This window comes from Astyanax mexicanus, chromosome 25 (genome assembly GCF_023375975.1).
Source record: "Astyanax mexicanus isolate ESR-SI-001 chromosome 25, AstMex3_surface, whole genome shotgun sequence".
Lineage (NCBI taxonomy): Eukaryota > Metazoa > Chordata > Actinopteri > Characiformes > Acestrorhamphidae > Astyanax > Astyanax mexicanus.
The window spans coordinates 18,484,749-18,503,324 of record NC_064432.1 but is presented as its reverse complement, the minus strand read 5'-3'; the positions used below and the strand labels follow the sequence as shown (position 1 = coordinate 18,503,324).

Below are 18,576 nucleotides of genomic sequence, written 5' to 3'. Positions count from 1 at the left end.
ACACAGTTAAAACATTATGAATCATTACAAATGTTGTAACTAATGTCTCAATTAATTATTATTATTAGTATTATTATTATTCATTTATTATTTTTTTAAGCATTAAAATTTCATAATGTCTAATAATGTCTTAAGTAGTATCAATTAACAATTAGTTGCGACATTACTAAACCATTTAACAGTATTTATTAATGTGGTAAGTACAATTAATTGTGCTCCTTATTGTAAAACATTACCAAATAATTAGATATTGTTTTTTTTTTCTTTCATTTCTTAATATTGTTTTATGAAGATCAATAGTCTATATGTTTAAATATGTTAGCAAGACATATATAATATATACAGATGTATATTTTCATGCAATGCTTTCTGGAACTAGCATGAAACACTCTTTTCCTACAGTAAACTAGGAGCAGATTACAGATTTGACGAAGTTTTAGCTGGTTACGGACAAATTCTCTCACCTTTAAATGACTTTTTTGGGATGCCGCCCGGAACGCGACAGGGACGGATGGGGTGCTCACAGCAGTTTGGATTTTTGCCATATGATAACATATAAAAAGAAACCCAAATACCATCTCCCCCAGAGAAAGGTCACACAACTAAATCAATGAAAATGTGTTTGATTAGTAACTGCTGAACGGATTTTATTAAAAAACAAATAAAGAAATATTAAAAAATAAATAAAACAGTAAATATTCCCTATTGAATGGGATTCTTGTTTATTAGTAAGTTTAAAATGTTCTATAACCAATGAGAGAGGTCTGTAGTGTAACAGTGGGCCTCAGTCACCAACGAGTGACCTAAGAAGGAGAAAAAGTTTTGCAGTTTTTACAAAGTTTCTAATATTTATATATATTTTTTTATTTGGGGTTTGTTACATTTTTGAGGACAGTGTCAGCAGTTATCTGATTAAAAAGAAATCATAAGACTTTAATAAGAACTTTTCTCAAAAACAAATGTAAGAAAATTCTTAGAAAGATATTACTAAAATAGACTCAGTGTTTTTAGTTTTTTTTTGAAAGCTGAAAGTTGTAGTGGGCAGCTTTAAACATAGTCACAAAACATTTTAAGAAAGGTAAAGAAAGTAAAGAAAATATTTTCCTTGACAGTCTTTAATATTAATTTTACAATGTAAAACAAATACAGCTCTGGGGAAAATTTAAAGACCACTTCAGTTTCTGAATCAGTTTCTCTGATTTTGCTATTTATAGATATATGTTTAAGTAAAATGAACATTGTTGTTTTATTTTATAAACTACTGACATTTCTCCCAAATTCCAAATAAGCTTTCAGAAATTAATTATTTCAGATTCAAAAAGTTTTAGGAGTTCAGTAATCAATATTTGGTGAATTGGTTTTGAATTCACAGTTTTCATGTATCTTGGCATGTTCTCCTCCGTCAATCTTACACACTGCTTTTGGATAACTTTATGCCACTCCTGATTCAAAAATGTTAGCAGTTCAGCTTGGTTTGATGGCTTGTAATCATCCATCTTCCTTTTGGTTATAGTTTCTTTTTCTTGATATAGAGGTTTTAAATTTAGTAAAATCAAACAAACCCATCATTTTTAGGTGGCCTTTTATTTTTCCAGAGCTGTATATACTAAATAAGAACTGTATATGAGGCTTTTCACTGAGATTTCCACATATTCACACATAGTCACAAATAAATGGTCAGAAATAGAGATGGATAGAGAAAGAGACAGGCACTCAAACTGCTTGACAGCATTCTTACAGCATCTCACACAACTTGGAAAGGTTTACCTTTCCCTATCCTCATGAGACACTGCTGGATGGGCATGTAGCCAGAGAACTGAGAAGCTGCCTGGCTGGTTCCTGTGCATCTCTGCTGTAACAGTCAGGGTGAGCAGGTCTATACTGTCCGTTAGTTTGCCTGTGCAGGCAATACTGTCACTGCAGGGCCATGGATCAGCATGAGTGACGGTGTGAGCCAGCCTCCAGTGGCACTTTTCAGCCCTGAGACTCACACTGACAACTATAGAAGTGCTGCACTTTGCACTTTTTCCTTTTGTTAAGTGGAACATCCATATACAGCAAATAGCATCTAACTACCCATCAGCCCCTGCCTGGAGCAGCAGACCCTGGACATGAACTGTGAGCACTGTCATATATACCAAACTCTGCTGAATACACCATTATTACCACTGCATGTCCCTGCAGGGAATACACTGTATACTCACAGGTGCTACACAAGGTTCTTTGAAAAGAACCTCTTGTAGTTCAAAACAGAGATATGCTGGTAAAAGAGAAGTACAGTACATTAAAAAGGTTTAAAGAACCTTCTCTTTAACAAACATGGTTCTTTTTAAGACCAAAAGATGTTTTATTTGCCATCTCTTAAAGAACCATTTGTAGCATCTTCAATTATTATTATATTTTATTATTATATTATTATTCTATTTTCTCCCCAGTTTACAAGGTCAAACACCCAACTCGCTCTTTAGGACTTCCCCATCACTAGCAATGCCCCAACACCAGGAGGGTAAAGACTAGCACATGCCTCCTCCAATACATGTGAAGTCAATCATCACCGCCCTTTAGAGTGAACATTTATTAATATCCAAAATAACTACAAAATTACATCATCCATCATCCACATCACAAGATAACACCTCACAACTTATACAGGTGTGGGCATTTCCAAGCTGAGCCCTGAGGAAACTGTCGACAAATGACTGCTGTGCCATGACTTTTGGAATATCAGTGTATCGTGTAGAAATAAAGTAATGATGTAAAGTTCACTTCCAACACCTTTTTTACAACTTAACAAAGTAAAGAAAATGTATATTTGATTTTATTAGGACTATTCTAACACCTCATAGCAAAGTCCCCCCATGTAACAGAAAGCATACAGTACTGTGATGAGGATCTGAACAGATAAAGACATGATTTTATCATATTTTATAGTTTTATTTATTGTCTGCTGTATAGTGTACTTCTTGCCATGCACCTTGTGTCTTTTCTTACACTATGTCTGTCTAATGCCTATGTTTGCACCAATGTTCTTCTGCACCAGGGATCTAGCCTAACAGTGTTTCCTTAAACATAAATACAATAAACAGTAACACAATGTTACATTTTAAAGAAAGTAGATCTTGAGAGCTAGTTTGAATGCCATTGGAAATAAATCACATTTCAATTTTGTGCAATACAAAGTTCACACATTTGTACTACATTTTGTTACAGAGCAGCAGAGGGTCCATTTTATCATGATAATAATAACTCTCCAACATTGGATGACAATAAATGTTATTTATTTAGTCAAGTCAAGTCAAGTCATTATCAACCGCTTTATCCATTAAGGGTCGCGGGGGGGTGCTGGAGCCTATCCCAGCCAGCATCGGGCGGAAGGCAGGATACACCCTGGACAGGCCGCCAGTCCATCGCAGGGCAGACAGACACAGACAGACAAACAGACACATTCACTCACACACTCACACCTAGGGGGCAATTTGTTTCTGTTATTTATTTAGATACAGTATATTATAAAAATGAGAATGCCTTTAATAACATTGAAATGATGATGACAATGGTGAAATAATGTTGTGTTTTCAAAGCTCTATTAAAAAAATTTAACTGTTAATTTAAGTTTAGTTTCAGATTTCCCCAACCAGAGCCCCAGTGCATGGATTCAATTCCATCCCCAGCTCACCTGATTTAACATCAATAAACGGTACTAATTTATTAAAACAGGTGTTGCTATGATAATGAGCATAAATAATAATCTCATTAGGGTAATTGTGTACTGGCAATTTTGCAATATGATATGGGTTACGATTCAGTTTATCCCAATATACAGCAATACTGTAAGCAAGGCGATATATTGCAATTGTTTAAAACTGATTTTAGTAAAAGTGTCTATGTATTAAAACTGAATTTAAAAGTGTCCTGCTTATCCAATCAGAGCAGTAAGCGCTGCTATGTAGTTGGTGGAGTTCAGACACAACAGCAAATAAACAACTGCCTGACACTATTTTTTACAAGTAAACTAATAATTAAATATTGATACTGTAATACAGTACTGCAATACAGTACTGGTACTGTAATACAGTACTGCAAAACAAAATATTACAATATTTATATTACAATATACTGATATTTTAATGATATTGATGAGAGTTTTGTAGACATGTTAATGACTTCACTAGTTTTTGTGTAAATATTATTCATATTTATTCTAATATTAGTGTTTTACTGAGTTTAAAAATACAACTTACTGTGTAGATATGAAGGGTTTTTATTCTAATAGTCACCAAAGCTTAAAACATAAGTATAGTCCTGTCCATAAACTGCTCAGGCAAGACAGACAGCAGCCGAAACAGCCCTGTACAAGACAAGCTGCCCTACAGTAGCACTTCTGGATGGATGTCATGCTTACCTTCATGATGATGGTCTCTCAGCCTGGTCTGATCCAGTGTAATACCCTTACTCTTCCTCTGCCTGCTGCTGCTTTTTACCAGCTGATAGGTTTCCAAACGAAAAGCAGACTGCACAGTTCTGAAACACAGAGCTACTACATCCTGGCATGCTGCTATCAACCTCCCTCTCTCTGACTCTCTCCCTCTGAAAGAGAACAGAGAATGAGTGAGACACAAAGACTGAGACTATACTTCCTTATTCATAAGGCACACCCACTATTCCACTCTACCAATGTGAAGATTTGCTGGATGTAGCCCCTCCCTTGAGCAGATATAACACACACATGCATACACACACACACACACCTCGCTTCAGACAGTGGTCACAGGATGAGACACGGGTCTCACCTCTTTGTCCGCACACACAGACACTGCACATTTGTACAAGGTACTTGATCTCTCTCTCTCTCTCTCTCTAATACACGAACATACTATTAGAACTGATTACAAAATAACTTGCACCCAAATAATTGGGTCTGAAATCAGCTGTCACATTTTTTCTTTAGCAGGGGCGAGTGTGTGTGTGTGTGAGTGTGTGTGTGTGTGTGTGTTTGCGCAGTCAGGAGAGACAGGCAGCATCTGTTTGCCTGACTGGCCAGTGGAGCCGCTGAATTTCAATGCAGATCTTTCCACACTCACACCAGCAAACAAGCTGGAGAGAAAGAGTGAGAAAAAAAGATACATAGAGATACAGATAGAGAAAGGGATACAGAGAGCAAAAGTGACAGAGAAAGATTGACATAGAGAGACACAGAAATACATAGACAGATAAAGAGATAAAAAAGAGATATACAAACATATAGAGATGGAGATATGGAGAGATATGATGAGAGACACAGAGAGATATAGCTATACAGAGATAGAGAGAGATCCAGAAACATATAGACATAGAAACACTGTGATATGATGAGAAACAGAGAGATATAGCTGGAGATAAAGAGATATAGAAATACAGAGAAATAAACAGAAATATAGCTAGAGAGACAGATATAGAGATACATAGAAATACTATATAGAGATAAAGAGAGATATAGCTAGAGACACAGAGATAGAGAAATACAGAGAGATACAGAGGAATATAGCTAGAGAGACAGAGATATAGAGACACATAGAAATACTATATAGAGATAAAGATACAGAGAGATATAGCCAGAGACAGAGATATAGAAATACAGAATGATACAGAGAGATATAGCTAGAGAGACAGAGATATACATAGAGATAATAAAATGTATAGCTAGAGATACAGAGATATATAGCTAGAGACAGAGATATAGAAATACGGAGAGACACAGAGAGACGTAGTTAGAGATACAGAGAGATAAATATACATAGAGACATATTGATAGAGATACAGATATACTATAAAGATACAGAGCGATATAGCTAGAGATACAGAGATAAAGAGATACAGAGAGTTATAGCTGGAATACAGAAATACAGATATATAAAGATAGAGAGCGATATATCTAGAGGTACAGAGATATAGAGATACTGAGAGATATAGCTGGAATACAGAGATACAGAGAGATGTGCCTAGAAACAAAGAGATATAAATATATATAAATACAGAGAGATATAGAAAGTTGGAGATACAGAGAAACTACACAGAAAAATAGAGATAGACAGAAAGTTACAGAGAGTGAGGTAGAGTAATACAAAATGAAAGAAAAATACTTTTAGAGAGATAAAGAGAGTGATTCACAGGTAGATCAATTTAAAGATGGAGTAATTGAGAGAGGTAACAAGATACAGATAAAGGGAAAGAGAGGAAAGAGAGAAAGAAAGCATGAAAATAGATAAGGGAAAGGAAAGAGGATGAGGAAAAGATAAGTAGGTATAAAGAGAAAGAGAATAGTAAAAAGAAAAGAAAGACAAATGTTAAGAAAATGATGAGATTTTCTTTTTTCAGAGATTCGGAGGGAGATAGAGTAAAAGAGTGAACAGGGAATGAGAGTGATAGAAGAAGTACAAGAATATATAGGTATACACAGAGAGAAAATAGGAATAGTGGGTAAAAGAGTAAGAACATAAGTAGAAAGAGATGGAACAGAAAGTTAAAGAGATAAATAGATATAAAGGAGACAAGTATACAAATTAATGGGATTAGTAGAGAGAGAACAGGTGAGAGAGTAAAAGTGATAGGTGAGAAAGCAGGAAATTATACATGGGAAAGTAGGGAGGAAAGGGGACACAGAACATGAATAGCAGAGAGAGAAAGAGAGAGAGTGAGAGAGAGAGAAATGTAGAGACAGTGAGTGACAGAGACGAAATTAATAAAATCAGGACAGTTAGAAAGACATAAGCGTAAAAGATAGAGTGTGTGTGTGAGAGAGAGAAAGAGAGAGAGAGTGAGACCAAGAGAGAGAAACAGAGAGAGAGATAAATAAAAGATAGAGAACAAAAGACAGTGACATGAGAAAACAATAAAAATGATAATGACGGGGGGGAAGGGGATAAGAGAGAGAGAGAGAGAGAGAGAAAGAGGGAGAGAGAGAGAGAGAGAGAGAGAGAGAGAGAGAGAGAGAGAGAGAGAGAGAGGGAGAATGACTGGAACTCCTTGTTGGACGGTGTTTAATAATGCACTGTATGTAAAGCATGTCCGCTGCTGTTGTTTGAGAAGCGGTGTTCCAGTTCTTTAATATTTTACAGATATAATTTTTGTATTTTTGCACACCACACCCTCTTTAGGTTAATTAGACAGTATATAAAATTCAGAACAGTTTTCATATAGAGGCCAATTAATTTACCCTGTGCCTGGGACCAGATAAAGCAGCCACGCTATGCTCAGTGGGCGCAGCAGCGGGAGTTGGCTATGGGCCAAAACACTGAGCAAAGGGTGTTAAGAAATCTGATGCAGAGAGCAGATGCGACTACATACTACTCATCACCTTTACATCGACCTGAGCATCACCTTCATCGTTAGTATCATCATTATTATCCTCATCCCCTTTATGATCCAGCCCAGCAGGACCAATCATTAAATGGGGTCAAATAATGAACACGATTTAAAACCAAAATATTTTATTTGATCACTGTTCATTACATAGAATAGTGTATTTAAACACATGTATGTGTATATTAGTGATGTCAATTGATCAAGAAATAATCTAATTAATTACATGTGCTGTGATTAATTAATCACATTCAAAAAGGTATTTGCTATTTTTGTAAACAATTTAAATGCTAAGCGTTGCCACTATGATCAGGAGATTGCTGGTTCAAATCCCGTTTATGTAGTTTGCCATCAGCGGCTGAAGCCCTGAGAGAGCACAATTGGCCTTGCTCTCTCTGGGTGGGTAGATGGCGCTCTCTCCCCACATTACTCCAAAGAGTGATGTCACTCAGCACAAGGCATCTGTGAGCTGATATATCGGAACTGAGTCGCTGCGACCAGCCTTTTTAACAGGACCTGTGTAGCCGGAAGCTCAGTGTCTCCATGAAGATTAATGTACCTGTTTTTCTCCAAGGGAATAGATGTACCTAGAAATGCTCTTTGGGTCATTTCAGGAGGACCTGTCCCTCAGCAGAATGAGCTGTTCCTGTGTGCTGAATACACACACACACGGCTGACCCTGCAGCTGCTGGGAGATGAAGAAAACAAAAACAACAGAGTGTTCGGGCAAGTCGCCAGAAACATTTAGAGCAGAGATTAGCAGATAGGAGAGGCGGCGTCACAGCGTTACAGCGGAGATGAGAGAGGCAGGGGACTGGAGAGGCAGCCAGCACTAGTCTGAGTGAAGTGAACGCTACATCAAACGGATGCATCCGCCACAGCAAGTGACTGTGAGCTGAATACTGAGCTGCTACTACATCACAGCTTGTGTCTCAGCAATACAGACGCCAGCATGCCAGATGTTACGTTATCTACCCTATTTGTCTAAATGTTTGTGAACACCATATCTTAAGACTGCATTTGACTAATATGCATCTTTTGCTGAACATGACGTGCAAGTGCACACATAACTTAGTTCTAGTCTAGTTCTTGAAGATAATTAACATCTCTTGAACTCTTTAGAACAGATAAACATGAAGCTTATTAAACCGAAGAAGACTTTAGTATAGTGTGGGATACAATCTAATGTGTATTATATACCAATTTCCAGAATATTCTACACAATTGCCAGGGAGAGACAAGTCAGGGAGTAACTCACGCAGTGTATGCTCGTGACATGACGTGAATTATCAGAGTTTGAGCAGGGTACATTAGTGGATGCTAGATGATAGGAAATTTTGAAAATTGTGAGCAGCAAACATAGAATTGTCCTTATAAACAGAAAAAGAAAATCACAAAATGATTCAATGCAAGAGACGCTGCCCACATATCCCGCAGCTCAGTGCAGCATTCTTTAGCTTCAATAGTAAATTGCAAGTGTCAGGAAAGACCACCCGTCACAAATTCTGCAGTCAAACTGTGAAAAAATGCTCACACCACTTATTTGGTGCTTTAATGTGAAGTTTGATGAGCATGTATCTTGCTGCTGATTTTGTAAAGTTACACAATAAATTCCTCATAAATTAACAATGTTAGAATGTTGTTCTTAGGAAAAAAATGTTATACATCCATGTGTGGTGTGGCAAACAGGGCCTCATGTCCCTTACTTTTTGCAAAAGTATGAAAATATTATGATTTGTGTCTCTCTGTTTCACTCTAAACCCAGTCTACACCCACACTAGCTTAATTTGTCTTTAAATAAAGTGCAGTTACTTTTAAATACCATTTAGAAGAATTCATTACATAATTTGGAGCAGCCACAAACACAAAAGTCTGATGTTCTTATACATTGTTTATTTATTGCATTTATATGTACTTTTATTAATTTGTTAAACAGGATTGGTCATACTGTACCCAGTCAAAATACATTGGGAAAACTGGATTTTATTGCTAAAAAAAACTCACAGTATAGCTCATAATCTTGTGTATTATTGCGTTAATGTGTTTTTTCTAATCTCCACATTTGCGTTCTTCACACTGTGGAAAATCATACAGCCCAAAATATCCCCACTACAGGGACTGAAATATTTGTGCAATTCTTGAATAATGCATTACCCAATGCCAGTCCAAAAGTAACCGAGACATCTCATTTCACATTTCATATGAAACATGTTTTTTATTTATTTTTTTAACAAAGTTTCATATAAAGTTTAATTTTAAACACAAACACAAACAAACGTTCAGACTTCGACCCAAAAATCCCTAGACTCTCCAATATTAAAGTTATCACTGCAGTGCCAAGCAATGCCCAGTCCAGTTCTGCAAACAGCCAAATAAAGTCTATTCCATCACCTTTTCCCAGATTACCCAGCCATATAAATGCTTTATAGCAGGCAGGAATCATCGGTCATGAGCCTCCGTCCTTTGGTGGGTCGTTTCAGCTGCCTGGGCTGAGGATGAATGCTCAGAACATCATTAAAGCCCTCTTTTTGCCATGCTAGCTGTGCACTGTTTCACCACCATTATTATTTTGTTTCATTATTTGCTAGCTAGGGAGTACAGGTAGTCTGATCGGCAGTCAAGATGCAAATTAAGAGATTGAAAAAAGGCCAATTAAGTTATAATAACCCTGCTATTGCATTTTTTGTTGTCTTTGTTTGAAATGGATGATTTAAGGGATTGTGTTAAAGAAACAATATTTATTATATTTTCTGTGCTAACTCATAAACTGATGTCATCACATACTAAGGCAACATGTTAAGTGTGACAGTAGTCTTTTAGCCAGCATGCTTTTTGTTGAATTATTTGTCTGTTTTGGAGTGGTTGCCAGGTATGGAACCCAATAGCAGGCAATCACAACAGCATTAGCATCCTTGTAAAAGCTCTGTAAACAGAGATGGATTAAAATATGAGTAAATTGGGCAGTATGTTTACTAGATGAAGACAGTTTAGAGTCCAAAAAGACTACAAGACAGACTATAAGACATTTTTATATTATTTCATGTATTTTATAAGTAATTTCAACATTTTGTCTGCATGCAGCTACGTTATCAAAGCAGCAAGATTTGAGATATGCAGTAGGTACTTCTTCCAATTAGTTATTTGCAGTTGACAGTAACTTATCAATTGACATTTAGTAATACAATAATAAAATTAAATGCAATATGTGTAATTGTAAATGTACATATTAATATAAATGCAGTTTTCTTGCATTTCTACTGGCATAAATAAATACAAAGAACTCATCAGAGAGTTACTCACACGGAAGGTTAGCAACAGTGTTGCAATATATAAAGCGCTTTGGCAGAGTCATGTACTGTAGTTAAATCAAGGACATTTGACTCAAGCTGTTGAAGGCCGCAGCACTCTAATACTCATTTAACACACCCCATAAAACTGATCAAGACCTTCAAGAGTTCAGTTGAGTTACAGAGTTCAACTGTGTTAAAGCAGCAGATCTGCAGTGCTGTAAATAAGAGTTGCACATTTTAGTCTGTCCAAATAAATATACTAAATGTATGCAGTCATACAGTATAATTCAATTTTCATATGCCTTTTTTTCATTTGCTTTTTAAAAAAGGCCATATGGAATTCCCTTTACTAGCTCCTCCAAAACATGCAACATATGTGATACATCATCACTGAGTTAGCCAGCCTTTACCAACATCACAATTGTGGTGTAATGCACATCTTCCCACTCATGACCACTTGGAGCCCAGAGAAAAAAAAATCTATTTATTATATCATATTACAAAAGCCACGGTCAGTTATTCTCCTTAGTTTATCTAATTTCAATGTTCTGTTGCTCTTTCCTGCATAACAAAAATGAAAAACCTTACTGTGCACTATGCAGTGGCAGCTAGTTTGCTAGCTAGCTAAATTTTCGGTTCTAATAAAATGGTAAAGCAAGTGAAACTAAATAAAACACACAGCAAGTAAGTAAATAACCTCAGCTCCCTATCGCAGATAAATTAGGGGTGGATGATAATAACTGTTTTGTTACTGCAGATGTTTACCATATAATTTAATCCAACCCGAATAGGGCTTAGGGTTTAGGACTGCAAATAATATATTGGAAAAAGTACATTTCAGAAACATCTTGCAAATGTCTCGCCAGTTTGACAACATTGCAATGATCCAATTAGCTCGAGTCTAGTCATTAACTGAACAGTTTTTAATCATTTTTTTTACTACAGTAACTCTGCTACCGACTATCTGTAGTAACATTACTTTACATCTTTTAGGCTGATTAAATGATTCTGAGGATAACTGAGACTAATTCATTAGCAGTAGGCTCATTTCGTTTAGAACCTTGCTAAAACACAGTTTTCTGGTTAACCAGAAAGCTCCTGATCAATTGAGGAAATATTTCTCTTTTGAGTTTAGTGGTTTAAACCAAACTAGACTACAAACATGACTGAGCTTGACCATGCTAATCGACCAGCAAAACAAAGCTGATCAAACACAATATACAATAGAATTGTCAAAAACTGGTTAACCAGCTAGCTTATCAGTAAAGGGTTTGTTTTGAGAATGACTAGCTTTTCAAACTCTTCGAATAACCCAACTAAAACAGATACCAGAAAAAAAATAGTCTAGGATTTTTCTGATTTGGTGCTGGCTGCAGCAGTGTTAACTCTGCTCCAGTGCTCCTTTAAGGATCGCATAACGAGAAATCAACTGGCGACATGTGCCAAGAAACTGAGTAAGCGGTATTGGGTCTGAGGGCACACACATACACACATCAAGAGAACAAAGTTCCAGACTTTTAGCAGTGCAACTTCAAGAAAGTGCAAAGAATCCAGTGTAATTTTAATTGATTCTAATGTAATACATTAACACTGAGGTGCCAAAAGTCATGGGATAGCAGTATGTAAACTAATCACAAAGTGTTACCTCAGTTGCCAGTTTTGGAACACACACACCTCTATACTGTATGTCTGAGGTGCTATCTTAATAGAGCGGTTAAACACTGGCCAGTGTGCTCATGGCAAGGCAACAAAACTTGAGCAATAACTAGAGCAATAACTAAGCCTTTAACATTTTTTGACCCAGAGTGTCACCTGGTAACTAGTGTACTCGGAATATTTTGTAGAAGGCATTAAGGATCATTACCAGCATAATCTGTCTCGAATTGTCGAACAATTCAAACCGACAATTGATTCAATGCCGGAGACCACACACACATACCTTGTGATATGGCAAAAGTCACGGGAAACGGTACATATTCTCATGTCCCATGACATGCCCATGAAATTCTAAACATATCCTGGGAAAATTACACCATATGGACAAAAGAATTGGGACACATGCTCATAAAAAATATTCATATTGGTATTAAAAAAAAGATTAATCTTGCTTTTGTTGGAGTAATTGTCTTTATTTATCAGGGAAGGCTTTCTAGTAGTTTTTGTTGCATTGCTGTGAGGATATAACAATGCATTTAGTGACAAGAGCATTTATTAACTCAACTCCCAAACTCATCACAGAAATATTGGATAGAGTACTATTGTTCCATATTCGGACCTATAACAAAGGTCCGAAGCTCCACAGTGATCTCAAAGCTGTGGGATTATTCACCTCTAGCCAGCACTATCTAGCATTATTAGGCATAGTGCCAATAGTTTCATGTTCATCTGCTCCAAAGAGTCACATTCTATTGGTTGTACTTCTCTCTAGAGACTAAAACAGACAGGCTGTGTGTCTATTAATATGCACATCTGTGTCAGCAATCTAGGTGCAACTTAAAGTCGCTGAATCAGAAAATCAGATTCTATACACTAGGTGTTGTGAAAAATGGCCATATTCCCTTGCTATGAATCTAATCAATGCTGTTACAATGTGATTACAGGTTAAAATAAATTCAGCGCAAAAAAGAAAAACCCACAGAAATGTCAAACTATGGGACGAGGTGCCTGAGCAGTGTTTAAGCAGCAGTGGACACTGGCCAGAATCTGAATTACTGATCAGATCAGCCAGTGGGAATTACTGACCAGTACACTGATGGTGTAAAATTATTGTAGGCAGGTGACGGCCTGTGATGTCTATTGAATCTGACAGGCATCTGCTATGGCACAGAACTCTACTGCAGGAGGCTGGAGATGTGGACGAGAGTAATATTGACTTTTCTGTTCTCCCAAAAGATTGATTTTCAGCTGTGAAGATGCAGACAATAGTGCCATCTGCTGTATCTTTAACATTGTGCAGCTTTTCTCTCAGAAAACTCTGTATAATATGATATTACATATATCATTTTAATATTTTAGATACATTTTTAAGCATCTTGAAGTCCCTGTTCATGCATCAATAAACACATTTAAGAACCATATTTTTAGCATGATTGCCTTGTGGTCTAACTGGTCTAACATGAAGCTTAATAAAAACAAAAAACAAATATTCATATTTTTGTTAAGTAAATAAAAAAACTAATGACAGACCAGTCTTTACATAGTCTTCTTTACTTCTTTACATATCAAAATGTTTAAAGGGGCATTGTAACACCATGGGGTTAAATCTTAAATCATCTCTATGCAAATAAACAACACAAGAGAGGAATAGCTGGTTCTGTGGTGATTATAATTTCAAGGTAAGAAATTCAGAATTCCACTGTTTCTCACCATTTACCACAATGGGCTACTGCAGTCTTGCTTTCAAAAAAGTGGAAAACCTCATCCTATCCTTTTTATTAGACAATCGTTACTGAACATCACTTAACTTTTACATGGCACATAATGAATAAATCGTTTCACTTTCACAAAATGTGACCTCATAATTTTATAACTATGGCAATTGTATGTGTTGATATCTTGTATTTTACCGTTGGATTAATATCACCATCTGAACATTCAGTACATCATCTAGAGATTTTACTGAAGACCTGTGCTGAATTCAGTTGTTTTCAGTTTATTTTGACTGTCAATCATATCTGTAGATGTTTCCCTGATCATTATATCAGGGAATTGGGATTAGATTTTGGGTTTAGGTCAAGGTAAAGACCAGGGCCAGTATGATAGTTGAGATTAAGTGTTTGTTTGAGGTTATGGTTTGGATTGAAGTTGAGGTTAAGATTAAGTTTTGGATTGAGTTTGGACATTGGTTTTGGATTGAGATTGAGGTTAGGCTTATGTTTTAAACTGAAGTTGAGGTTAGGATTAGTTTCAAACCTTTTAAAGATTTTTTCTTTTAGGTTTTACTTTTTTTAAAACACTATCTTCATTAGATTTTCAAAATGACAAAATAAATTTGAGCAGTGTTTATAAAGAAAGTTTACAACTTACCAACATCACACAGAAAAAGGAGAAAAAAGGTACAATATGTTCATAGTTCTTTCTTTGTAGAATTGTTACATTGAACAAGGTCTTTTGTTGCGCTCCTCTTTGGGATTTTTCAGTTAGCAGGCTAGCTATATTTACACCATATCATATTATAAATCGTTCAATTATTTATAATTAATTAGTCATCAAAGTCAGCAAGCTACCCCTTTATAGAAAATACAGGAAAACCTCCCATATATCTCTAAATTCCCTCATTTTACCCTTAATAAAATTTACTGCGGTGACCATTTTTTTTGGTCAGTGAGTCCCTGTCAGTACCTTTGCATCCCACTGGAGGGCTGTGTCCCACAGGGTGAAAAGCACTGATCTACACTCACTGAGCATTTGATTGGGAACACTAATCAATTCTTAATCAATTAAACATGTGAAGTATACATGACTTTGTGTTCAATTAGGTTTGCTCTAAAAGCTCTATCATGGCCCACATTTAGCGTGTGGTATACAATACAAAGCTGATTAAGGTCAAGGCATTTGCTTTTACCTAAAACTATTACCTTTATTGTTTTTTAACTATATCCTAAGATTTAGCTCTCAGTCAGACATTCTGATATTTTTCACCAGAAATTGCTAAAATAATTCAGAAGTCCTTGTTTCATAAATAACGGCAAGCCTTCACGTCCAAGCTACAGCAAACAGGCCCAAGCCACAATACTACCACCACCATGTTTTTATGTTGAAAGGCAGTGTTTTCTTTTCTTTAAAAAATACTGTTTCTCATTTAAACCTAACTTTTGCGCAACCAAACTCGTTTCTAGTTCACAGTTATAATATACGGTCATTGCCTTGCTGCATAACCCACATTCTTCTGACATTTAACCTAAAGAAAGTCTATGCTTAATTAATCAAAAAGGTGAAGTGGTGAACATGTCACCCATTTGGCTTATACTTGGTCCATGTTTGATTAGGCAGCCTCACAGACCCTGTCAAGACCCAAGTATCACGTGTGGCAGGCTGCCGGACGCTTTTCCGATATAAATCCGCCTCGGCTGCTTATGAAGCTGTTAATTAAGCAGAGATGAGCCTGTGGTGAGAGACTGGCAGCTGCCGGCTGTTTGGCAGACTCAACTTCATTCTCATTCACATCCACGTACTTCATTCCCATGACTCAGAAAACACCCATCTGCTTTGCTGCTAAAGAAATTAAATGTGCAACATATTCCAGTCTCTCTATCTCTCTCTCTCGCTCGCTTTCACTCTCTTGCTCTCACTGTTTTGTCTCTTCAACTCATTTCCATGGCAACAGGGCATCTCAGCTGTGGAGCATGTCCACTGCAAGCTAATAGCCAGTCAGCATTTCTGTGCAGAATCAAAATACACATCATGTCCAAAGTAGCACTCAGTTACATTGTTGCACCCTTTTTTTGACACATATGTACAAATGTACAGCTTGCCTAGTTACTGTAGAGAAGTACTGTCAACAGAATAGGACTATAGAGCCAACAAAGTAAAGAGGACATAATGGCAATATGCCTGGCATGGCTTAGCAGTGGGACTCCAGTGTGTTCTCTGGAAGGATGCTCCATCCACTACTTATGTGATGAGTTGAGGAGTTAGGGATGAGTTGGGGAGGTGATCATTAAACATCCTGACCTCTCTAATGCTTTTTGCTGGTGAATGCAATACAATCCTGCCAGCAATGCTTCAAAATCTAGTGGAAACCCTTTCCTGGGCAGTAGAGAACTGTAAAATACAGTTAAGCTGAGAAATAAATTCATGCATATAAAATTCTAATAATCGTTCTGATAATCTGACTGATAATTACAGGGTAGATTTACCTAATCTAAGCTTTGCATGATTTATTAAATTATGACAAATGAAGGCAGTTAAATTAAGGGAATTAAGACAGTGGAACATTGCAAATTAGGTAGTTATAAACATTACATTTTATTTTTTTGAATAGAACAAATACATATTCTGTACCACTCGCCTAATTTTACCAATGCATATTTTATGTAAAAATATTTCTTAGTGCCACTCTTAAAATATTCGCTTAATGATCCTTACACTTTCTAAATCAGAATTAATGCTCCAGCAAGTTCTTCTCATATCTCATTTCTGCTGCATAGCCAATTATGCAGCACAGCAGCATCAATCTATCACACACAGTGCAGTACAGTAAAGAGACTGACTCCTAACAAAGCAATGCCTGAGGCACGTGTGTTATCGATTAAAATACAGTGTAGTGGTCAATACCACTACAGAATAACACGTCATTGAGTTTCACAGACATGAACCACCACCACATAAAAAAAAAACAATTAAAAAGAAAACTCAGAGCTTGTACAAGCACACCTGTCATGATATTCTGCTCAAATGTTTGGAATTTGTTTAGTTCTGAGTTTAAACGAAGGCTTGGACACTACTCGGTACACTTTATTTGGTTTAAGCAGCGGGAACGGGGAGATACAAGCATTGAACCATGAAATGAGTTTGCAGAGAGGGGCTTGCTGAGTACACAGTGTGACAGCAAGAGGCTAGCTGGCAGTGTGGGGGCTATCAGGAGCTGCAGAGTCACGCGGCATCCCCATGCAGGTAGACAGTATGCTGCAGAAGGCCAGGGCAGGATATAGGATACTTAACACTGTTATTATTACCAGAGCAAAGGTTAAATTAAGCCATATTGGTTGTTTAACAAAGGCCATTTTTTGAAATTGCATTTAAAATTGTGTAATCGAAATGATTCAGCAACTCAAAAAACGAAACTTAAAAAACTACTATCTTGAGGTCTACAAGTAGGTAACACCTACCTGAATGCATTTGAGAATGTATGTATATCCTACACCTTCTAAACTACAGTTATATCAAATTAGATGTTGAAGCAATAAAGCATCTCCAGCCATTTTAATAAAACTGGTAAAAGACAGCCTCGCAATGTTTTTGCTTTGGAGAGCCAGGGTACACAAACCGCCCAGATTTTACGCTTTTAGGCCTAATAACAAGCAATATGTATATAAATTGCTGTCGCTTTCAATTAGAGTGGACTACTATTCATCAGTGTCCATCAGACAACACAGTAAAAAAATATATATTTCTTGCATCTAGGCTCCTCCTACAGTCTACATGCTTTATTATTTTTTTTTTTGGACATCTGAAAGATACAGAACAATTGAAAAGACTGAAAAGTCATATGAAAAGAACAGGTTCCCAAATCTTTTTTGATAGAAATATCTGCTGTGTGCTCCACATCAAAGACAAAAAGGACCATCCAAGCTGTTATCAGCATCAAGTCCCAAAGCAAAGGATCTGCCATGGTATGGGTTGTAAAAACTGGATGGATCTGGTGCAACTTTCAACAAAGCTAGAATAAAAAAAAAACTGGAGAATTTCCAATTTATTAGAAATCAGTTAAAGGGAAAAATAAATCAGAAATTGCTGCTGTTTTTGTTTCTATTTTTGATGTTATGGGGTTGTGTCAGTACACTTCTATAATGCAGATTTAATACAAAAAAGTACACACAGATCTTAGAGCAACATACTGCATGCTGCCTTCATGATTACATATTTTCAAGGGACATCCATGCATGTTTCAACAAGACAATGCAAAACCACATGCTGCACACATTACAAGGGCATGGCTATAGAAGAAGAGATACGGGTGCAATTCTGCAAGACAGATTTTCACTTCTGCAGACACTTATACTGGATTTGTCATTGCAGTAAACATCTGTAACTATAAAATATTTCACAGAACAAACACCTCACATTCTACAAGGTTATTTTTTATGCATCAAAAATAAAAAAGGCATGTATTCATCACTGCTGTATGCGCTCTATAAACAGCAGTAAATATCTAGATTACCAAACCAAACACAGAAAGATATCAGGACAGAACACCGCAGAATTCAGCACATTCTGATTGGACATG

At 36.5% G+C, this 18,576-nt stretch overlaps 1 protein-coding gene across 3 annotated transcripts in view; it reads right to left on the bottom strand.

The window, feature by feature from the left end:
* pld5 (phospholipase D family, member 5) overlaps positions 1 to 18,576 on the bottom strand; it is a 72,477-nt gene that overhangs the window by 44,959 nt on the left and 8,942 nt on the right. Inside the window, exon 3 of one of the 3 annotated variants that reach the window (XM_049472610.1) lies at positions 4,403 to 4,587. The exons of the other annotated variants lie outside the window; for them this stretch is intronic. Within the exon in view, the coding sequence (XP_049328567.1) occupies positions 4,403 to 4,408 (6 nt within the window). The 5' untranslated portion in view covers positions 4,409 to 4,587. The remainder of the gene's footprint in view (positions 1 to 4,402; positions 4,588 to 18,576) is intronic. 3 annotated transcript variants of the gene reach the window in all.